This window comes from Sminthopsis crassicaudata, chromosome 2 (assembly GCF_048593235.1).
Source record: "Sminthopsis crassicaudata isolate SCR6 chromosome 2, ASM4859323v1, whole genome shotgun sequence".
NCBI lineage: Eukaryota > Metazoa > Chordata > Mammalia > Dasyuromorphia > Dasyuridae > Sminthopsis > Sminthopsis crassicaudata.
This window is the reverse complement of record NC_133618.1, coordinates 337,349,084-337,374,445: the sequence shown is the minus strand read 5'-3', so window position 1 is coordinate 337,374,445 and position 25,362 is coordinate 337,349,084. Positions and strand designations below refer to the sequence as shown.

The window sequence follows — 25,362 nt, the reverse complement described above, 5'->3', positions numbered from 1 at the left end:
TATTCGTCACCTGAATTCCTATGCTATAATTCTTAAATGATACCCTCTTCACTATCTGTCCCACAGTCATCTCAAACTCATTCAAGATACAGCCTCCTTTTCTTTCTAATTTCCCCATTTCTGTCAGAGGCATCCTAGGTCTCTTTTTCATCACTTCCTTTCTTTTTATACTCCCCTCCTCTACCCGCCACAATCACAATTCATTTTTCTAAAACACCTTTTTATTGCACTTCATTTCTTAAGAGATTGCAATAGATTCCTAATGTTCTTCAGGACTAATCTAAACTTTCTGGCTTCACATTTAAATCCTCTATTATTTTACTAGTCAATATTTATTTTTACTACTTTTGAATTCTCTATTCCAGCCATGTTAATCGTCTTAGTCCTCTATTCTTCCTCACTGAAATAGGAATGGAGTGGAACAATAGCAAATTCAAGGAGATAGAAAATTCTAAACCAAAGATTCTTAATTTTTTACATGTCATGGACCCCTTTGTCAGCTTGATAAAAACTACAGATTTCTTAAAATATTTTTAAATATATAAAATAAGAAATGAATCATATTGAAACATCATCTACTATGGAAGCCAGGTTCACAAAATCTGTTCTAGACCTTAGAATCACCTCAATAATGTGACAGTTTTAATTTAAATAAAACAGCTGAAAGTTTTGTTCTGTCAATATATCCCATTTCAACAGCTCCTCCCTCAAATAAAGATTTCCCTGGAACCAAAGTAAGAAAATGATGTTCTAAAAGATTTTCTTAACACAAATCAGAATATAATTTATTTGTGATTTTCCCACCTAAATCATTTAATTATTTAGACAGTTTCCAGAGCAAACCTAAGGTCACTTACCTTCTGTAGAATGCATATGAGAACTACCAATCTGGTCCACCAGCAGCATAAAGACAAAGCCTAAGACGAGGGAAACACCAATATATGCATGTAATCTTGTGTGATCATGGCTGTGCTCATGTTCATGTACAAGTGGTTTTTCTACTGCTTTGTCTGATGCAATCACATTCTGTGCCTCATTGACCTGGTGGTGCTTTCCTAATGCAGAATAAATAAAAAGTGGGAAGGAAAAGATGCAAAAGAAGAGGCATTTATTTTCCTGTATTTTTATTCCAGATCTGTCCCCCAAAACATTTATGCTGTAACCCATCTAAACAAAGTGCCTCAACTAACAAGTCTGAGAAACTGAAATTTTCAAGTTTTGTTCTATATGGAAAAACAATTGTTTGTCCACAGTATTTCCAAAACTTGGAATAGAGAAACAAACTCACAAGGGAGCAAGGAATCTATAACACTTCCCAACAGCCATTAACATTCAAGATTAAACATCAAGATAAAATTATGCTAATGTCTGGTTTAAAATTATGGAAAGCTTTACTCTAATTGAGATATTTGTCAAGTGAAGAACAGAATCAATTAATAATTATTACTTCCAGGTGACATAAAAAATGAAAAGCAAATGATCAGTTTTCAGTTCTCAAAGCTATAAGCTTAGGGGAACCATTTAAGCTCTTTATACTTGTTTCCTCATCTATAAAATGAAGAATGACCTTCAATGGCTCTGTTAGTTTTAATATTGTGCAGTGAATAATTTCAGATACCATTCATTAGCTGAATATAAGAAGAAAAAAGAGAAACATCCTCTAGATCAAATTCTATCCTGTCAAGAAACATTTTTATTCTTGGGGATTCTGAATTGTAGCAAATGAAGGCAAAAAAATCTATTAAACACCCATCTATCTAGTAACTTGTATGCAAACTCTTCAGGAACCAAATGCTTCATATCTCACTGAATTCATTAATAGGCTAATAGAATGGGCAATTAAAAAGCAAAAACAAGAAGTTCAATTAGCATCAAAATGGAACTGTTATCCTTTTTGATAAAAGATGGTAATAGTCCCGAGGATTAAAACTTAGATTTAAGTAGTCTTTATTGCTCCAAGTGTTCTTTTTAGAAGGGAACAAAAGAAGGAGTCAGCAAATATGAAGCCTTTATATTTTTGTAATTGTTTAAGGATTAAAAAAAAGAGAGAGATTTGAAGAGATTCTGGGTTCTTCAATCAATGTCCATAAATATACTATGATAGCTGAGATTTGGGCACAAGTAATCAAATAACATAAAATACAGATTAAGGCTCTGAACAGTTTATAATCTTTGATAAAATAGCTAAACGTTAAGATATGCATTTATGCAAGTATCTACATATTACTAAAAGAAAAAATATACTCAAATGAAGAATAAGACTATCATCAAAGCCTGAAACAGTATTACTACTGGATAAATAGTCTTAGTCAATGCTCAAAACTTCTGAACAAAATTACAATATACAAATAACACATACACACACACAAATCAAATCTTATTAGGACAATTTGAGGATAAAATTCCTGCATAGTTGTACATGATTTGCTTTATATTAACATTTCTCTAGCTAGGGAAGGCACATAATATTTGTATTGTATTGTATTGTATTGTATTAAAAAATAATCTCATGGACCAGTATAAATTAAGGGGGCAAAAAGGATGTGAATTATTTTGAACATTACTCTAACAATTTATTAAAAAATATATCAAGGACAATCATACTCCCCTAGAAGAACCAGGTTCGTAATTAGTGGCCATCTATCTGATTATTACAAGGGTAAACCACCCAAATCTTTCTCCATTTTTGAAAAGACTGCTGTGTGTTCAAGTTATTGCTTTCAACATTTTTTTTCCAAAATTCAAATATGCTTGGAAAGATTTTAATGTTAATTTTTATTATATTTTATGTATATATGTATATAAAATTAAGTTTACTTAATTACCAAGATTAAACTCCAAGTTATTCTATTAATATGGGATAACTGTGGACAAGGAAAGTAAGTCTAATTAGGTAATTGCAATGTGTACAGCTTTCTTCAAGGAAGGGGAGAGAGGTGGAGAAAAGGAAGAGGTTTCAGGGTACTAAAAATAAATTTTTCCCATAACATAATTTTCCTTAGAATCAACCCAGTCTATTATATTAACAATTATCATTAGTAGTAAGCACAATAAGCAGAAGAGTTCATTTAAAACTCAGATTTTATTAAAACACATACCATGTTAAAACAGCAGAAATAAGTAGTAATAAATATTCCTCTGATATTCTACATATCTTTTGTTTTTTCAAATGAATTTTACTATTTTGTCAAGTTTTATAAAACACTCCCTTGGAAATGATTGGTAAACCTTAAAAGTGTAAACTAATTTGAACTGCATTGTTGTTTTTGATCATATTAGCCATTATTATTATTATTATTAGACATAAATAAGTACCGAATAACCCACCAAGTATTTAAGTTATTCTTTGTCTCTTTAAAGAGCACTTGGTAATTGAATCTTTACAAGTCTTTTATGTGTTTTGGTAGATCAATACCCATATATTTTATGCATTTTGTAGTTACTTGGAATGGAATTTAACTTTCTATTAATTCTTTGATTTTGTTTACTTTGCTGCAACTATTAGTTGTCTTAATTAGTATCTTCAAGTAATCAATCAAGCAATAAACATTTATTAAGTGCCACTAAGTGCCTGGCATTGTAAACCATTATGTCATCAGTAAATAGGGTAGTTTTAGCTTTAATCTTTTCATTTCTTTTATCTATTTCATTTCATGCCTTGATTTCACTCTCTTCTTATTCTAGTTGATATGGCATTTCCAGAACTATATCAAATAATTATGCTTTATTTCTGTACTTACTGGAAGAGATTCTAGTGTACCTCCATTGCATATAATACTTGCTTCTACATTTAGATAGATTTTTTTTTTAATATTTAAAAAAAAAAAAAAGTCCCTCTACTCCTCTAGGACTATACTTTGTAGGGCTTTTAACATAAATAAACTTTGTGATTTTTTTTTTTTTGGCCTCTATTGAGATGACCATGTAGTTCTAGATGCTTTTGTTTTTAATATATTAGTATTTTAATTAGTAATTTAATATAATAGTATTGCTAATACTGAATCATCACCATCCTTACATCTGTTATAAATCTCACTTGAGTCACAATGATTTTTTGGAAAAAAATGCAATAGCTGGTTCAACAGGATATTGTTTTAAAATGTTTAATTGACATTCTTTAATGGCATTGATCTCTAGTTTCTCTTCTGTGTTTATCCTTACCTTATTTAGGTATTAGGACTATAATTACATTATAAAAAGTTTCTGGTAGGGTACTTTGTCAATTTTTTAGAATAATTTGTGTATTATAGGTACTAATTATTTCTTCCTATCACCCCCTACCCCCAATCTCCAAGCTATTCTTCCATATTTCTTTTAATTTACAGTGAAATCCTGGGCCTTGTGGGGTTAGGAAGGAAGGAAGGAGGAAGGGGTGGAAAGTGTCTAGACAAGTTACCTCTAGTTTTTTTCCATTTTACTTCTCAACCCCTTTCCATTTGACTTCCCATTCTTATCTCTTCAAAGTTTTCAATGAAATTGCCAAATCTGAGGGCTTTTCCCTCAGTTTTCCCTTTTGAATCTGGCACTACTGGATATTCTCTTCTACTGAATGCTCCTTTTTTCCCCCTCTTGATTTTAATGACACTGCTCTATCTTATTTTCTTTTCAGTTTCTTTTAATAGATCATCATCCATGTCTCATTCTTGAATTGTAGGTCCTCCTCAAAGTTCTGTTTGTTCTTTGTTTCCCCCCCTACATCTTCTCTCTTGGTGATCTCAGCTACTTTATGAGCTCAATTATCCTCTCTAGAACAGAGGTCCAAATTTAACTCTCTTCCTCAACTGTCTGGTGGTCAATGAAAAACCAGAAAGTTAAAAAGGAACTCCTTATAACAAAAAAGTCCTCTCTGCTAAGCTTAAATCCTTTATGACTTTTATTAACAATTGCCTATTAAACAATTCCAAATGACAATGACCAAAGATAGCTCAAACTCAACATGTCCAAACTGGAACTCAGAATTGCTTGCTTCTTTTAAAGCTGAGCTCAAATGTTAGCTCCATATGAAATCTTGTCTGATTTCTCCTAAATGCTAGTGCTTTTTCTCTTATCAAATTTACCTTGTATTTACTTATATATGCACATGTTTCCCTGCAAAGCATCTAACCCACTTGAGAGTAAAGATTATTTCATTTTTGTCTTTATCCAGTGCCTATTTTTATTAAATAATTTTTTATTGACTAACTGATCCCTAAATATCCTGTTGTAAGGAACTCCCATTTTACTCATCTAGTGTCTCTTAATCAACTTTGGGTCAAAGAAGGGAGAAATGAGTGGGGAATAGAAGAAATCCTATGCTCCCATCACTTAATCATATTTTAATAGATTCACAACAGAATAGGATGTGGAGAGTGTAATCTTTTTCTTAATGATTTGACAGGCACTAAATATAAAACACTAACAGTGTCAAGATTTTAAAGGTATAGCAAGAACCAGAAATGTATACAAACTATAGAAAATAGGAAGAAAAACAGATCCAAATGTAGTGAGATTTTTAGGAAGATCTGGAGGAGAATAGAGTAAAAAGCATTTTGGGTTTTACGTAAGATTATGCCTTTGTTATATATGTTTTTGTGAATGTTTTTGTTTATGGTTATTACCTTTATTATTTAAAATTTTTTAAAAATTAAAGGTACATGAAAACACTACAAAAAATTACAAAAAGATAAATCACTGCTTTAAAGAATATGACATGGTTTGATATGGTTATCAAAACACATTTGGAAAAGTAATAAAACTTAATAGCCTATACAAATTAATCAATAGTGAAGATATAAGTAAGGCATTGTTCAGACTGTTATGAAGGTCAGATTTCCGTGATCTTGGCTTTAGCCTAAACCTAGATTTTATTTATTAATTTTGAAAATTAACTTTTATTTCATCCATTGCTTTCCTGTTATGTGTGCCTTTTTTCCCCACAGTGGTTTCAAAATCCAGTTAAGACAATAAAATTGGCACTATTGCAGTTAAACTCTAAAGAAGTTCTCAAAATTTGTGCTACTCCAAAGGAGTGCTTAAAAGGATAGCTCGGTAGTTTCTGTTTACTTAAGTTTGGTCACTCTTACTACAGTTGTAGAGCACTGAGATGGGTCTGGTATGGTATGCATGAGCTCCCAAAGAACCACTTTATAACTAAGATTATAATGTCTAGAAAGAAACACTGGTAACAGATAGGAACATGTAATCAAAGACCTTTTTTTTAAATCCTGAGGAATACTACTATGATACATAAATAGAAAATGAGAATATAGTGAGTTAACCCAATCTTTGTTCTAAGCTCTGGTCAATCTACAGACAAAAGTGCTGAAACATTGAGGCATTTGGAATGGGAAAGTCACAATGATGATTATTTGTTTTAGAAGTGGAAAAAAAAAACATTTTATTACATTCTGAATCAAAATCATTTTATTAAGGTATCATGGACTTAAACAAATCTAATGAAACAAAAGAAAAAAAAATTCAATAAAAAAGTTATCATCCAAAGTAACACAACTTAAATCTGTAAGTCCTTAAAAGTTCCCCTCTTTGACCCAAAAAATTCTGTAGGAACATAGCTGACAATAATTTTTTTAAATTTCTTTTTAAGTTGTGGTCTAAATGTACTGACTTGTTTTTTACCTCAGATATTTTGGAAGTTCTTGAAATTATCTTTTTTTATTCTGAATTTATAATGTCCTCTGTTGTTGTTTGTCTTTTGTTCTTGAAGAGGACCATGACATCAGGAAGTGATGCCATGACAAGTGAAGGAGGACTGTGGAAGGTCACCTCCCTCATTTTTCCCTCCAGAACTTTTGGATTCAATGACAAAACACAGATCAGGATGATTGAAGATGGCCTTGGGTGCAATGGGAGACTGGCCTTTTTAAGCCAGTCTTTTCATTGGTTTCAGTTTTGACTAAAGCCACACCCATTTAATGATTAAGGCTAGGTAGGGAGGAATAGAGGCAAAGAATTTCCACATTTACCTTGTCCAAAAAAAAAAAAAAAAAAAAAAAAAAAAAAAAAAAAAAAGCCTCTCTGTAACCATACACTTATCCTCAGATAAAATCATAAACGTTAACTTTTGCATCAGCATTGCTTTTGTCTTAATTAAGTTTTAATTTTAATTTAAGTTAATTAAGTTTTCTCTAAATACTATCAAAGCCCTCTACCCCCTAATCACAAATTACAGGAGCAAACAATCTGTAGGTGATGATTTAGCTTTATTCCTCCACCTGAGCTCTGTCAAGACAATTATTACATTCCATTTAGTATGTTGATAAGACCTCTAGGGAATAATTTTACTATTTTCTCTCCAACTAGAGGTTTTTATTTAAATCTGGATGATCGATTAAATGATTTAATAGATTAAATTAAATTTTATAATAAATTTTTTTTAGAGTTGGAATCTATAATTTCATCATTAAATGGTTCCTTTGTGAGGAAACTTATCAATACTGTTCTGTAGCTTTTAGTGCTGCAATGTTCAGAAGCCTAGGGCTTTAAGAGATCAGGAGACTTTCCTGAGTCTCACAGCTAGGATATATCAGAGGAAGAACTCCAATATAAGTTATACTGACTTGAACCTGACTATCCATTCTGCCTCTTTATGACAAACTCAGATGGTATTTGTTCTCAACAGTGAGTTTCTGTACAAGTTCAACAAGCCAAAATGCATCAAACAATGAGACCTTATTTTCTTTCTCACCCTCCAGAATATCTTCATAAAGTGCATGTACTCCTTCAGGAACAATGACAGCCAATGCAGTTCCACAGAGAAGCCCAGCACCCAAAACAGTTATCAGCTTTAGTCGCTCCTAGAATCAAACATAAGTACTATTAAACTACGGTATTAACAAGAGAGGAAAAAGAGGGGTAAGAGATGGGGAGGAAGCAATTTGAAATATTTGTAACTCAGTTTCTTTCTCAAAGATTCTTGAAGCAGTAGGATGGTCCACTAAAGACTATGCAAAAATCCATACATCTTTATTGTCTGATCTTGGACTCATGAATCTGGTTTGATTTGTGTATGGCTTAATGGGAATCTCATTATTTTATAGAAACACTGTACTTCATTCTTCTGGTTTAATTTCTTTATTAGTTAGTACAATGGAAATAATTCTAATTACTCCATTATCCTGGACATGTCTAATTATAATATTTAAAAAGTAATAAAAATACTGCCTATTGGATATTTCTTTCAAATAACCTGAAAGATAAATGCAATAATAACTGACCTGTATATAGAGCTTTACATAAATTATGTTGTTTGATCACTGCAAAAAAAAAAAGTGTGAATTAAATGGCATACACATCCAAGAAGAGATCAAAAGGAATTTGTGAAGGGAAACCAAACAAGAGCAGTACGACCAGTTTAAAGTTGATGAAAATTTTATTTTAAAAGAATGATATAAAAGAATTGATAAACTTGCTGAAAATAAATGCAAAAAAAAAGAAAAGAAAATTTACAAAGTAAAAAATGAAGACAAAATGATAGCTAAGAAAAAAAACATGACAAAACTTGCCCACTACCTGAAATCCTGTATTATAATGAATTGCTAAACTGAGTCAACAAGTTCTCCCTTTCCCCTGAAATTTTTGTAAGCTTTTACATTTATTTTAAACCTAAATATAAAATTAGGAAAGAAAAAAAAAAATACTATCAAGTATGCAGCAGAACATAAGAAAAGATTCTAGCAATAAATTTCTATTTCAATAAAACCTATAATTACTATACTTTTCCATGCTATGGAGCTTTTCTTTGTTTCCTTGTAGGTTCTTTTGTTCTCTGTTGTACATTTTTTAACTCCACATTCCTCCCCCCAAGAAGGCTACAATTGGATGAAGATACACAAACACAGACACACACAAATATATATACATATATGTAGATGTAAATATAAACAGATATATATTACACACATATACATTATGTAGATGCGTAAACACTGCAAGTATATATACACAATTATACACATGCATATACATTTGATATGTATAAACAGATATACATCTGATTATACTATGCTTGGGGTTGTGTTAACTTTTTCTCTGGAGATGTATAATTTCTTCATTTGTAAGGACAGATCTTTCCATTCTTTCTAATTCAACCAATCCATTTCCTAGACTTTCTATAAATGGTTTCCCCCCATTTTTCTACCTTCCTTCTATTCCTGATTATACTGCTAGGAAAGTTACCCTTGGTTGATTGCCCAGATTTACATAAGTGGAAAAAAAAATGACTTAAGTAGTCCCATTTTAGAAAAAAAGAAATTGAACAAGCTATCTATGAACTCTCTAAGAAAAAAATTCCAGAGCCAGATAAATTTATAAGTAAATTTTAGCAAACATTTAAAATCACTAAGGTAGCTGAGAGGACAGGTTTAGATTTGAGAGAAACTTGAGGCAGAACAGTTAGAAGTCTATATCCGCATTTGAACTGGTGATATATCTGAGTGAAAAGACATGCATACCCGTATGTAAATATCATAAGTAATATGATGTATTTAGAAACAAGATATGGCAATGAACTGGATATGTGGATGAATGAGAAAATCAAGGAGGCTGTGACCTTTGGTGACTGGGAAGATGGTGATAGCCTCAGGGAAAACAGGACAGTTTGAAGGGAAAGATGAGTTTTGCTTTAGAAATTTTTAAGTTTGTTACCTTTGTGCTTGTCCTGTTGGTTTAAGATAGCTAAGAGGTAGCCAAGAGACTATTTGATTTGACTAGCTCCTAGTAAATATAGTATTTTGAACATTTTAAAATCTTTTGAGTATGAGGAAAAAAGCGAGACAGAGCTGACACTTCTGTTTCATTAATAGCAGGATTTCAAAGAATCTCTTTACATTTTCCAAAGAGCACAAAGTATTTCAGTTATCTAACCTTTCAAATGATTTTTAAAAACAAATTAACCTATTTTATTAGCTATCAAAATATTCTCTAGTTCTGTTATTAAATATGCAACTGATAGCTAGATAGTCTGAACAATAAAAGCAAAACTATCGTAGGCTTTTTTCTTTTTTAAATTTATCTCTCATAACCTGATCCTTTTAGACTCAATGGAATTTATTTCAAGCACTAGATGACATCTGGGTCAATATTAATTTGTGTGACTGCCTTTTCTCATTCATTCTCACAACTTGAGTTGTGTGTATATCATTGCAAAAAGAAAGCAAATTCCTTTCCTGCTTATGATAAATCATTTAAGTAATTTTTTTGAGAGATTACAAGGATCTTTTTGTTAGCACTGAGGGCAATTTCAAGAGCTTATAGCCACAGTAAAGTGGGGACTCTGTCATTGAAAAGAAAAAAAAAAGCTAACAAGAATAGTTTATAAAATAAAACTGGCCAAATGGAAAAAGAGGGACAAAAATTCACTGAAGAAAATAATTCCTGGAAAATTAGAATTGAACTACATGAGAAATCAAGAAACAACAAAAACAAAAGAATGAAAAAACAGAAGACAATGTAAACTCTCTGACCTAGAAAACAGATCCACGAGATAATTTTAGAATTCTTGAACTACCTGAAAGTCACGATCAAAAAAATGAACCTGAATATCATCTTTCAAGAAACTGTTAAAGAAAACCACTCTGATATTCTAGAATCAGAGTGTAAAATAGGACATTGAAAAAATTTTACCTATCTCCTGAAAGATCACAAAATGAAAACTCCCCGTAATATTAGGTCAAACAGAAATTGCAAGCAGCCAGAAACAATTTAAGTACTGTGGAGCCACAGTCAGCACAACACAGGATTTAGCAGCTTCTACATTAGAGGATAGGAGGGTTTGGAATATATTACAGAAGGCAAAGGAGCTCGAATTACCAACAAGAATCATCTACCTAGGATACCGAGTATAATACTGGGGAGGGGGGGACGGGGAATGTATATTCAATGAAATAATGGACTTACAAGTATTTTGAAAAGATCAGAAATGAATAGAAAATATAATTTTCAAATACAAGACTCAAAGCATAAAAAGATAAACAGAAAAGGGAAATCATAAGGGACTTAATAATGCTAAACTATTTATGCCTACACAGGGAGATAATAATTGTAACTCATAACTTTCTCATTAGTGCATTTAGAAGGAGAATAGATAGTAAGAGGGCACGGGGTGAGCTGAATATTTAGAGATATCTTAAAAAATGAAATTAAACAGTGAGGGGAATATACTGAAAAGAAAAAGGAGAGATTGAATGGGATAAATAATCTAACATGAAAGATGGAAGAAAAAGCTTTTACAGTGGAGGGGAGAAGGGAAGAGATGAGGTGGAGTGAGGGAATCTTACTCTCCACAGAACTGGCTCAAAGAGGGAACAAAAGAAAAAATGATGTTAAAAGGGAGGGCAGATTGGAGAAGGAGGTAATCAGAAGTAAAACATTTTTGAGGAGGATAGTATTACAGTTGCAACCTCTTAAGAGGGTTCTGGGAATCTAATTCTGACCAGCAGAATAGATCCCTTCATGTGAGAGGATGATAATACAAGGAGAATGAAAGGGAGTTGCATTCTCTAACCTCTCTGCTTCTCTCCAATTTATTTCATTCCCAATCCACAGCACAATCAAAGTCTTTACCATCTTATTCCTCTGGATAGTTACAGGGTAAGATGCTAGAGCAGGTGTTGAATCTTGTGAGATGTCATGGAGGCAAACTTTCTGACAAATGGAGAAGAGGACTGTAGTCAAAACCGGCATTTTTCATAAGTCTCCTGGCTCAACCCTTTGATGTGATGGCCCATTTAATTACTCCGACTGAAAAATTCTTACCAGGTCTCTTCTCCCTTTCCTTCCCAGTGTGTTACCAAAAAAATTCTCCTGGGAGGATCCTACTCAAGAACAGCTTTCAAGTGCTGCTGCTTTTTTGTCCCTGTTCAGGCACCATTTGTTATGGGAGAAAACTAGTGGCTAAGGATCTAATTTTGACAAGCAGAATAGATTCTGTGAGAGGATAATAACGATACAAGGAGTCTGTGAGGCAGCTGCATTCTCTGACCTCTCTCTTCTTCTCTCCAATTTATTTCATTCCCAATCCACAATCAACATCTGTGTCAATAAAGGACAATTTGCAGTTCCTTCAAGTGTGTTATGATTCACAGCTATGGGGGCTGCCCCTTCATACTTAGTATGAAAGGAGAGAGAGAAAAAAACAGGAAAAATGCGAGGTGGATAGGAAGGAAGTAAATATAGTTAACAATAATAATTGTGGAAAAAAATTCTGAAGCAAGTTTCTAATAAAGGCTTCGTTTCTCTCTGAAGCTTATTTTCAAAACATATGCAAGGATAATTTTTCACCATTGACTCGTGAAAACCAAATTCCCTCCTTTCTCCCATTTCCTCTCCTACATAGCAAGTAATCCATTATATGCTAAACATAGTAAAAATATATGTAAATCCAATATACAAATTTATACAATTATCTTGCTGCACAAGAAGAATCAGATCAAAAAGAAAAAAAAAAAAGAAAAAAAAAGAAAAAGAAAAAAAATCAAACAAACAACAACAAAAAAAAAGAATGAAAAAGCTATGTTGTGATCCACACTCGGTTCGCAGTCCTCTCTCTGAGTGCAGAGAGTTCTCATCATCACAAGATTATTGGAATTGAAAGGACTCATTTCTCAAAACAGAGCCAAAAATAAGAGCCATTCCCCAATGGATAAATGATCAAGATAGGAATAGTTTTGAGATGAAGTAATTAAAGCCATCTTTAGTCATATGAAAAAATGGTTTAACTTACTATTGACTGGAAAAAATAAAATAATTCTGAGGTACTATTTCACATCTATTAGACTGGTTAATAGGACAGAAAAGGAAAATGACAAGTGATGAAGGGGATGTGGGGAAAATGAAACACCAATGCAGTGTTGGTGGAGTTGTGAACTGACAATAATTCTGTAGAGCAATTTGGAACGATGCCCAAATGGCAATAGGGCGATTTATATTTTTCCCCCTTTTTACCACTATTAGGACTGTGTCTCAAAAGAGATAAAAAATAAAAAGGAAAAGGACTTACATGTACAAAAATATTTCCAACAGCTCTTTTCTGGGAACAAAGAAGTAGAAATTGGGAGGATACCCATCAATTGGGGAATGGTTGAACAAATTGTATGTGATTATGATGAAATAATTTATTGTGCTCTAAGAAATGAGTGAGATGCTCTCAGAAAAACTTGGAAAGGCTGATGATGCAAAGTGAAACTACTATGTACAAATTAACAATAATATTGTAAAATTTCAGCTATGAATGCCTTAAAACTATTCTCAGCAGTACAATGAATCAAGACAACAGCTTTAGGATTTATGATGAAAAATGCTAACAATACCCAGAGAAAGAACATGTGGTTTCTAAATACAGACTGAAGCATACTTTCTTTTCTTAGTTTTTTTTTTTAAATGTTCTTTCACAACATGACTACTATGTAAATGTTTTGCATGATAATACACATAACCTATATCAAACTTTGCCTTCTCAATGAAGGAGTTAGAGAAAGAATCTGGTTATTGGGGGGAAATAAAATACAAAAATAAATTCCTCCCAAAATTACAAAGTTAAACTAGATAAAGGTCAATTTAGATAATTTGTACCTCCTTAAACTAGCTTACACAAAACTCTCCCAAGTCTTCCTCATCTAACACTACGTACTATACAGTTGAGAGAAAAACTATATAATTTCCTTCCAAAACAAAAGGCTAGTCTTGTCTTTAAAAGTATCCATACCATCTCGGTTGTCCAAAGTAACTGATACTCTAAAAACTCTAGGCACCAAAGAGAAAATATAGTAGGGCCCAACTATTGCTATGAGTTTTTCCTATGGATTTCTTTGAAAGGAACCTCTTAAAAAAAAAAAAAAAATCAATGTCAAATCAATAGTAGACCTACCTGCTAAGAATGTCAGCAGAAGATATAGGGAAAAACCCTTAATCAACTTCTAACTTGAATCAAGTTCTACCTCTTACAATTGAGACAAAGAACTCAAAGCTTCAGACTAGAGGAAAAAAAAAATCAAACAAAAACCTGTACATGTGTTTATAAGTCTAAGAAAAAAACAGTGCTGGAGTTAGGAAGTCTTGTCTTTGCAACTTTTTTGGGATAAGGCCAAATCTTTAAAGGCAGTGACAAAATACTACTTAATGGCTACTTAAGCAATTTATCTCTACCAAATAATTTTAAATTCCAAAGCTCTAGCAATTTAATTCTTACAAACTATTTCCAAATAAAAAGAAAAAGAAAAACATCCAAAGAAATCATATGTGGTTGGGTTGTTCATTGTGTTCTGATAAACATGAAGATCATATATAAAAGCAAGATAAATACAAAAGAGTGTAATTCTCTTAAAAAGTGATAGGCAGGTTAGTACTTGAACAAAAAGACTTCTTTAGACACAACAAACCTTTCACTTTGCACTAATAGGATCCTTGTGCCTCAATTGTTATATTCAAATACTTTCAAAACTTTAGTAAGAATTTAAAAGGCTAAAAAGAAAAAGAGGGGAGGAAGAAATGAAAATTTCAAGACATTTACACTAACAGAATCAATTCCACACTTAAATGTTTTCTATGCTAAAATGGCAAAAACATCAATACATCAACATAAAAATTTCTGTTTTCCAAAAAGTTTCCTACATTGTCAATGCTTTTTCATACGCCCCTTATTGGAAAAATCTAAACTAAAGTCCTTGTAGAGATTATGTTAACATGCCTTCTATAACTGACTTGTAATTTATTTGTATTATTTATCAATTCAGTGGTTATTTCCTTTTTTTCCCCCGAGGCTGGAGTTAAGTGACTTGCCCAGGGTCACACAGCTAGGAAGTGTTAAGTGTCTGAGACCAGATTTGAACTCTGGTCCTCCTGAATTCAAGGCTGGTGCTCTATCCACTGCCACCTAGCCGCCCCCTAGTGGTTATTTCCTTGTAATTTTATTAATCTCAATTTTCAGAATTTGTGTTTTGGTGTTTAGTTGTGGCTTGATTTTGTTTTTTTCTTCTAATTACATTCCCAATTCATTCACTTGCCTTTTTTTTTTTTTTTTTTTTTTTTTTTTTTTGCTGATAAAGTTTTTGTCTCATTGCTGGTCACTGACATCTTTTCCTATGATTTGTTATTTGAGCTAACAGAATTATTTTCCTTTTTATTTTTTGCTTTATTCTGAATTTATACAAATAATATATTTTCATTCGAAACATAAAATAGGAAGTGTACATAAAGCTGAATATTGTATCGTTTGCTTTTCTTTTTAAAGCATATAATAAAATTAATAATTTTCAAAACTGTGTTGCTTATTGGTGATTCCTTATGGTTTTTTGGGGGGAGCAGGAAGGTATGCAAATCTTATTTATAATTCCTCTTATCCTTTCTTTCTCCTCTTATGGGTGAAAAGTCAAAATCCTTGTAATATTATCAAGCAAAACAAAACTGTCTCCTTCTGTATTAAGTCCATCATCTTGTCAAGAACCCACAATTACTCTAAGATTTAAATTATATACTTTCCAATTAATTTTAATGATTTCTTCAAAAGACCTTTACTGAATACAATTTTTATTGTAGTTATGGTCAGTAAAGATTGTGTTTGATATTTTTCTACACGTCTGTGATATTTTTATGTTCTGATGTCTTCATTTTTTGTAAAAGTACAAATACTCTAGTTATAACAGTACTCCTTACTATTTCCCAAGAAAGTAAGAGGGTGAGCTATCATTTTTTAAATTTATATTTGGGCTCTTAATGTATTTCTCATCTTTTTGTTAAGTTTGTCTAAATCTAAAAGAAGTATATTAATATCTATTATAATACTGATGTCTATTTCTTCTTGTAAATCACATAAATTTTCCTTTCAGTATTTATATCCTATTCTATTCTGAGTACATGATTCCTTTTATATGGTAACTTAAAGGATGCAGTTTCCTTGTTTTCTTTAGTTCAGTCTACTCTCACTGTTGACTAAGGTTATGATTGCTATCTCTGTTTTTCTAAATAAATCTGAGACATAACAGATTTTGTTTCTGTCATTACTATGTGAATATTTTCCAAGTATATTTCTATATTTCATGAAAACATCTTTGAACATGTTTCTAAATCTAATTCACTTTTACTTTTGTTTTATAGGTGAATTTATTCCATTTGTGCTCATAATAACGCTTATGTATTTCACTCTATTCTTTTTCCTCTCTATAGGCCTACCTACCCAGTTCTTTATATGGAAGAAAAGGATGGAGAGGACTGTATTCACTGCTGGTGATTGATATCTGATAGAATGTACTTCTGGTGGTTAACCTCTTCTTTTCTTTTCCAGAATCCATCTGATTATTGGTTTTTACCTTTTCTCCCCTTATTTGTAAGAGATTTTTAAAAGTTCAGAAACAATCCACTGACATTTGTTTTGGTTATGACTAATCCCTCTTAATTTATTCCCTCTTTTTACTTCCCCAACCCAATTCCCATCTGAGTTGAATATATTTCTACATTAAACGTTGTGTCTATGAATGTTTTCTACCCTCTTTCTCTGCTTCTGATGGAAGTAAGGTTTTTGTTTCCCTCTTCTTTTTCCATTCTCATTATTTGTGAGTGTGTGTGTGTGTGTGTGTTTTCAACCCTCTGCTTCTCTTTCCCCCATTTTTTTTTTTCACAAAACTTAACGGAGATAGTTCTTACTTGTTCTTCCTTGAGATCTTCTTTCTTCTCTCAAGATAATTAAAACATAGTAAAACCACTTCTTTGTCAAGTCTTTGTCTTACTAAACTCCCTCTATAATCCTTAATTATAAGACTTCTAAGGTGACAATTTTTTTTTTCTCTACCTACTGAAGGGGAAGGAGCAGAACAAGGGGATAAGAATTTAAATAGTACCTACTACGTGCCAGATACCAATGTAAGCACCTTTTATAAATATATCTCATATATAAATTATCTCATTTGAGGTTTACAACAACCCTTCAAGGCAGGTAACATTATTATCCTTATTTTAAAATTGAGTTAAAGCAAACAGAAGTTCAGTGACTTGCCCAGAATCACACAAGCGTTCTAGACTAGATTTAAACTTGATCTTCTTGACTCCAGGTTCAACAGTATTATTTACTGTGCCACTAACAACTCTCTTAGGATGTAAATAAATACTTCATACTTACATGATGGATATATAGATCTATAGTCACATAGTTCCCTCCAATTGCTCAAATTGCTTTTTAGTCTTTCTCCTGACTCTTCTGTTTCCATTTGAAAATTTTCCTTCAGCTTTGGTATTTTCATCAGAAATCCCACTGTTTCTACCAGGAAACATTAAAGTCCGTTAAAGTCCTATCCTTTACTCCCCATCCCTCATACTAGTTTTGCTGGCTGATTGATTCTTGTTTATGAACCCTTATCTTCTTGAGAACCAGATCTTAGAAACTTTTCCTATAGTGGCATTTGTCAAGTTCTAGATAACTTTCAGTGGAGCTCTTTGATATTCAAGCTTTTTTTCTGATGATTTGCAGTATTTTTTCTTTGACTGGAAAGCTCTGAATTTTGTCTCAGGACATGACTGGCACATTATACCTATTTTCCAAATTGTCCTTAATTTTTGTTGTTGTTGAGGCAACTGGGGTTGTGACTTGACCAGGGTCACACAGCTAGGAAGTATTAAGTGTACAGCTTTTAAGAGACTACAATTGAACTCAGGTCCTCCTGACTTCAGGGATGGTGCTCTATTCACTGTGCCACCTAGCTGCTCCATTGTCCTTAATTTCTAAGAGATCTAGGCAATTTTTAAATCATCATTTCTTGAAATGTATTCTCCAGGCTTATATTTTTCCAGTTACAGGTTTTGGGTAGTTCAAAGATAATTACAACCCCCTTGTTTTCTAGGTTGTTTTTGATAGGATATACCTAATTTTCTGACTTTGATTTTGCTCTAGTATTTATCTCAGAGTCAATTTTTGTTTAATACTTTTTTATTTTCAAGGAGTTTGTTATTTTATGTAAGTTCTTCTCTCTTTCAGTCTTTCTTCTAGAGCTTGCATTTTATTTGAGATATCATTTTGTAAAATTTTTTGTTTCATTTCTTCAAATAATTTTAGGTGATCTTGTGGATAAGTTGTGTTTTTGAATGAAGCTTTGCTTGTAGATGTTTTAGAGGTATTCTCCTTTTCTTGGTTTATGTCTTGGGCAACCTTGAATTCATAGTATTGCTTTATGTTTGATATTTTGTTTATTAATTCTCCTAACTGATTCCTTGAATTGGAGCTTTGCAACAGAACCAGGTTCTGAATACTTCTGGAAGGAATGGTCCCTATTATCATTATAGAAGTCTTCACCAGTTCTGACCAATAAAATTATAGGCTTGTCCCTGGTTCTTATTCCTTGCTCTGAGAATATAGCTTCAGGCTTAAGCCCTGGTTAGAAACTTGAACAACTCTGAATCAGAATCAGAACTGAGCAGTTTCTCAGAACTCTTGAGTAGTGACAGAGCTCAACTTTGATCCAAGTTACCTTATTCTGTACAAAATTATAGGCCAATGTCCCTGATTAGCCCCCTCCCTAATGACTACAGGCTTCTATGTCTCACCTTGCTGGAAAAGGCACTCACTGTTTTTTGTCTCGACCTTTACCAGTAACTCAATCTAGCATTCTCTTTTGATTTTTGCTGAATTAACTGTGCAAAAAAAGTTGGTTTCTATTGCTCCCTCTGATTTTCATCTTTTCTGGCTCCCAAAAACATACATTCACAAAAACTATACCAAATGCAGTGGATGGTTAATCCCAAATTGTTATTTTTCAATCTAGATTAGGGTTTCTTAATCTTTTTGGTGTCATATATCACTTTGGTAATCTAGTGAAACTTGTACTTAAATGCCCCCCCCAAAAGGGGGTGGGGTGTTAAAAGGAACAAATTATACTGATAAAGTTATCAAGATTAAAAAAAAAAAAAACAACAACAACATTACAGATCTATTTAAAAACCTGATCTAAATGTATATTTAAACATGCAATTAAGAAAGGTCCACAACATTTTAAAGGAAGCCATTTATTACAAAAATAACATTTATGTAGTGTTTATTATGTGTTAGGCACTGGGCTAAGCACTTTAATTATTATCTCATTTAATCCTTACAACAACCCTTGGAGGGATATGCTATTACCCCCATTTTACATATGAGAAAACTAAGGCAAAAATTGTATAAGTAACTAGCCCAGGATCATACAGATAGACCTATATGAAGCTATATTAGAACTAAGATCTTTCTGATTCTAGACCCAGAGCTTAAATCCACTGCACTGTATTTCTGAAGAGTTGATATATTAAATTAAAATCTGCATGCCCTTAATATTATTTTATAAGGAAATGACATATGGAAGCATTGCCCCACCACCACCACCAAAAAAAAAACAACACCCTATCACTTCTAAAGTTATTGGTTTTATCCTAGTTTTCACTTGTTTATGTTGAAGGGAAAACATGCTAAAGCACGGGGGAAAAACAGATTAAGTCACCACTAGACTAGTTTTATATTAGGTAATAATGAACTTAAGAATCTTGAAGTTACATATTTGGTAATACTAAACAGAGACAATAACAATGATCATAACTGAATCTGAATGATAAAGACTGCCATGCCAGAATGGTCCAAATCACTTTATAGGGAAGGCTATCCTTACATAACTTCTTTTATACTTATAACTTTTATTCCCTTATATTTTCTCACTAATACTTATCTATGGTAGAGCTGATTTTGCTTATATGAAAAATATAAAGAAATCAGCACTAACAATTTTTTTAAAAATTATTTTAATGGAGAAAGGAGTATGTAGTATTTCAATTTTGGGACCCAAATTTAGGTGGTTTTAAAAATGGCATAACAACAAATACCAAATGAAAGCCAAAAAGATACAAATTTCAGGTAGACAAAAAGACAACTGATCAATCACAATCTGTTTAGGCATGAGTCAGAATAGATGACATCTGAGGTCCCTTAAAACTCCAAGATTTTTAGATTTTGCTATAAAAAGTAAGATAAATATCAAGAACATTTTAATAGAATTCTATAGAATATTCCATAGAATAGAGAATAGAATAATTTCTTGAGAGTAAGGATTGTCTCACTTTTTTATAAGTATCTCAGACTTAATTCTGTGTCTCTGTGTCAAACAAAGAAGTACTCAAGAAATTCTTATTTATTTAAGGAACATCAAGAACAACATAGTATGTGAGATAGGTGAAAGGACTAGAATACAAAAGAGAACAGGGATACCACATAAGCAAACTTAAAACCCTTTGAATAGTGGAATATGGTAGAAAGGTATCATTCACTTTTGAATAACTATCTTTTCCTAATGAAAATTAACTTTCAACTCTTATCTTGCAAGGCTTCAACTCAGAAAAATATCAGTAACAGAAAATAAGGTAGATTATACACAATATATAATAATACAAACAAGTTAATTGTACTCAGTGATCCCTTATCAATAAGACAATGAGAAAAGATGAATTAAATAAAAAAGAAATTAAAATACCTTTATGTTCTCATTACAAGGGTAAGGAACTAAAGATGCAAAAGAAACAAGTGCTTGTAGTTAAGGGGCTTAATTCTATTGGGGAGACAAAATTTAAATTATTAAAAAAATAATTCAGGGCAATTATGAGAGTATATAGACTTAATAACTGAGAAGAACCAATTTAGGGCTGATAGAAATTATATTACTTAAGATGAGTTTTAAAGAAAACTAGGATTTCTAAGAGTCAATCCATTCTAGTTGTGGAAAATATTAATTGTAAAAGCAGTGAAATGGGCCAGTATAGTGAAAGGAAGAAAAGGAAATCAAGTTAGGCTTGAATGGAATATGTAAAATGGAGGAACAGAATGATAACTACAATTTATTTGCAAAAATAAATTGAACCATTGGAGTCAGATTGTGAAGGGTTTTAAATACTAAACGGAGAAGCTTATATTTAATATTAAAGAGAACAGAAAGGAAGCCACTGGATTTTACTTATGCAGGGAATAATGAAGATGTGATGATGAACTGAGAGAGGCAGGGTGAGATCAACTAGGAGGGTATTGAAGTGGTCCAGAGAAGAGGTGATATGGGTCCGAATTAGGGTGGAAGTTATGTGAACAGAGAAGGGAACAGGTGAGAGATGGCTGGGTAAGTAAAACAGATAAAGCTTGATGATAATAACTTCCGAATAAATTAGAGTGGGGCTGCTGACTCTAAGGTTTGGGAACCTGGGTGACAAAGAAATGCCCCCAACAGTTATACAGAAGTTTGGAACATGGGTAGATTGGGGGCAAGAGAGAAGACATGGAGATAAATGAATTTATGAAGATATCTAGAAAATGGGACTCAAGACAGAGTTTTCAAAATGTAGGGGGTGAAATATATATAATGAACCCACAAAGAAGGTATGCAACAGTCAGATATGTAGATGAATTGCAAAAACATGAAATGAAAACAAGAGTACTAAATCACTGTATAAAGAATTTCAGTAAATATTTCCCTTACACAAAGGAATGCACTGTTAGTTCACTTGTTTCAGTCATACCAGTCATTCAGTTATATTCATTTGTATAGCAGTTTTCTTGGCAGAAATATTGGAGTGGTTTGCTATTTCCTTCTTCAGTTCATTTTATAGGCAAACGGGGTTAAGTGATTTGTCCAGGGTCAACACATCTACTGAGGGGCAACTACGTGGTATAGTGGATAGAGCACCAGCCCTGAAATCAGGAGGAATTGAGTTCAAACGACCTCAGACACATAACACTTCCTAATTATGACTCTAGGGCAAGTCACTTAACCCCCAATAGCCTCAGCAAATAAACAAACAAATAAATAAATGAATAAATACAACACATCTACAGAATGCAGAAGACAGATCAGACTTCACAAAAATGAATCTGTCTGGGCCAGCACTCTCTCCATTTTGTCACCTAACTGCCCTAGTATTAAGAATTTCAGTAAATATTTCCTATATACAAATGAATGCACTGTATCATTTTATTTTTACTTTTTTGTTTTTTTACTTTTTGTTTCCCTTCTAGATGGAAACTTCCCAGTGCATTTATTTTATATTTAGAGGATAAGTTTCTCAAAGAGCTACATAATTCCTGAGAGATGATCTGTTAATATTTAAAATGTCTAGACAAGAGTTACATTTGTCTGTGTTAGATCTAACTGATGTGCTCCCTTTTAACAATTCCAAATCCATTTATTTCTATTGTGTGTAACACTAATAAGCCATTAAGAACCATCACAGTATTTGGAAAAGAAAATAACACTAGGCCATCACTGGAAGATGGTCTCAATGTTTCTATTAATTGGATTGACTTATAAGCAACATCACAAACAGAACCTAAATATTTACTTTTAGTGTAATATAAATTAAATCTCTTACCAATTTAGTACAATACAAACAACTTAACTGATAACTCAAGAAAATATTGAGTTTGAGAAAGACCTAACTATATTTTGGGGGAAAAAAATGCTTAATGCTTATTTAATTGAATTAAACAGTATTTATAATTGTGACTGGAATGATATTTAAGTATAAACTTTAGACAACCTGAAGGGCTTTTGTTCTGTGCAGTATGACCTTTTTACATATTTCCTTAGATTTAAGTTCTTTTATTCTGTCATGAGCCCCTTCTCATATTTTTAAATGGGCGATATAAAATACATTATAAAAGAAATCAAAGTATTTAATATTGAACATATATATATACATATATATATATATGCAAAGACATATATTTAAAATAGTTTAAAAATATCAATTTTTAAAATCCATGGGCTTTTTTTTTTTTTTTTTTTTTTTTTGAGGCTGGGGTTAAGTGACTTGCCCAGGGTCACACACCTAGGAAGTGTTAAGTGTCTAAGACCAGATTTGAACTCAGGTCCTCCTGACTTCAGGGCTGATGCTCTATCCACTGCGCCACCTAGCTGCCCCCTTGGGCTTTCTTAAATCTATGAATTTGGGAGGGTGCGGTGGGAGGTTGGGAGAGGAGAATCCCAGATTAAGAACCCTTGTTTTAGAAAAATCACACTTTGGGATACAATTTCATTATACTGCTCATATAATAATAAAGTCTTTGGCTTGATGGGGAGGTTCCTTTTGGCCTTCTAATAACAGGTTTTCCACCTGAGTCTATCTGGAACCATATTCCCAACAACTAGGAATTGTTACTCCCAGTAGGACTTATTAAATTCCAATTCTTTTTTTTTTTCCCTGAGGCTGGGGTTAAGTGACTTGCCCAGGGTCACACAGCTAGGAAGTATTAAGTGTCTGAGACCACATTTGAACTCGGGTCCTCCTGAATTCAAGGCTGGTACTCTATCCACTGTGCCACCTAGCCGCCCCCATTCCAATTCTTAAGACACTGAGCAATATGGAGGCAAACTGAAAGCATTGACAACTTCCTGTTTGGGTAGGCTAGTACCTTATGGTCCCTCAAAAGAGATTAATTTTAATTTCCTTTGCCCATTCTTTTGTTCAAGTTTTTCTTTTTTACCAGAAGTGAAGGCCCATTTCTTTCCTGTAGCAATAAAAACCAGGGCTTTTAAATTTCTACACTACTTTGTACTACACAGTGTAATACTTTTTAATACATATATATATATATATATATATATATATATATATATATATATATATTTTTTACCAATTGATTATTCAGTAAGTTTTTATCTCCACAACTAAGCAATATGCTTCTTAAAAATTGGGATTACATATTACACTATCTCTGTATGGACAGTTATCTAGCACAGAACAGGCACTTCATATTTGCTGATTTCTTGTTCCTTTTCTCTTGTATTCCTGGTACAGTGATTTTGCCTAAAACAGGTTTTTAATAAAAGTTTTCACAATGAAAAAAACAAAAGTGGCCTAAACTCAAAATCCCATCCACTCTAACCAACCAAAGAACCAATCTACTCTTATCTTTGCAGAGTTTGCATTTTATGAATTATACATAGCATTTTAAGAATCTATGCTATGTCTATATTCTCAATATGTTCAGGGTCTGAAATATAAACTTAATATTTGCTTAAATATCCTATCAAAAAGAATAGAGTTCTAAAACAAATGTTTTCCAAATCCACTCATATATCAGTACTTCTATCATTCTTACTATTAGCAGCATACTTTTTAAAAAGTTCTATTTCTGAGATCTATTCAGAAATATTGTTGAGAAAAGCTACAATCCCACAAAAATCATCCCCCCCCCCCCAAGACAAGGAAACACACTGGTTTTAACTGGAATCAGACCAATTAGCACTTTTAAGAAGTATCTTGGAGATAATTTTGCACTACTATTAGGGATTTGAGAGTACCGAAGGTTTAGTGTTAAACACGTCTGGCATTTTTAAGTTTGTCCAGCAATCAGTCTTTGGTTCAGACACCATTTAGGGAGTCTGTCCATCACAATGCTATTGTACACCAATTATCTTGAAAACGAAGGGATTATTGAGATGTCTTACCTCGGAGAAATTAACAGCCAAGGGAATGATTCCAGCCACGTAACATCCTACCAGCATAGCCAGCGACAGAAGACTAATGGAGATGAAATCATCCATTTTCTTGTCCTTTAGTTATCCCAAAGGACATCAAACTACTATCCCTCCCCCCGCCCCCCTTGGGGTTTCAAAAGGTGCTTTAACACTTGTCGTGGCTTCAAAAGAAGAGACTTCGGGCATCAACTTCTCAGATTAGATCTTTAGGTCTCCCACCAATAGCAAGTTTATGTCAGTTACTTCTTCCTTGTCTACTTCTAGGGAAAATTAGTGGTTCCTGGTAAGAGTACCAGAGTGGGTTTTTGGTGGCCTTATCCACAACCTTTAATCCACAAGTGACAAGAGTACAAGATCTCTGTTGTTCAATTCGTTGTTACACAGGGAAAAAGCCAAAAAAAAGGGAATGATGCTGCGTGAGGGATGATTTCTTCAATCGGAAAGCTCTAAAATTGCGGGGGTTTGGAATGGGGGCAGTAGTGGAGAGGGGATACACTGCCTTTAGAAGGGGAGGCAAGAAAACCTCTCAGCTCAGCGAGTGCTCCTGCCCCCTGAGTACGCCGCCAGTGACCTCCCCCCTTAGGGCCCAGAGCAGCCCACCAGCACCGGCCAACTCTCTTCCGTGTCTAGAGGGCTGGGGAACGTAGGCCGCAGTTCTCTAACTGGAACCTCGGAAGAGGATTCAGCAGATGCGTGTACAGAAGTCAGTCTCTGGCCTATACCCAGGGGCTCCCCTGGCTGCCCAGCCTCGGCCGGGAGCCTCCACCTCCGCCGCCATTGCAGCCATTGCCGCCAAGTGGCACCTCCTCCAAACATTTACTTCCGGATCTCGGCATTTCCCTCCCCGCCCCCGCACCCTCCTCTTCTAAACGTCGTTTCCGGGTCACAACCGTCCTCTCCTAGA

General features: G+C 33.2%; 1 protein-coding gene across 3 annotated transcripts in view; it reads right to left on the bottom strand.

Annotated features, from left to right (window-relative positions):
• Positions 1 to 25,362, bottom strand: part of SLC39A9 (solute carrier family 39 member 9) — a 36,361-nt gene that overhangs the window by 10,881 nt on the left and 118 nt on the right. For 2 of the 3 annotated variants that reach the window (XM_074290479.1, XM_074290480.1), the window contains exons 1-3: positions 24,429 to 25,349; positions 7,685 to 7,793; positions 858 to 1,055 (exon numbers count right to left, since the gene is read on the bottom strand). In XM_074290479.1, the coding sequence (XP_074146580.1) occupies positions 858 to 1,055; positions 7,685 to 7,793; positions 24,429 to 24,524 (403 nt within the window). In that variant the 5' untranslated portion in view covers positions 24,525 to 25,349. Of the gene's footprint in view, positions 1 to 857; positions 1,056 to 7,684; positions 7,794 to 24,428; positions 25,350 to 25,362 lie in introns of those variants that run through there. The other variant, XM_074290481.1, reaches the window with a different exon arrangement.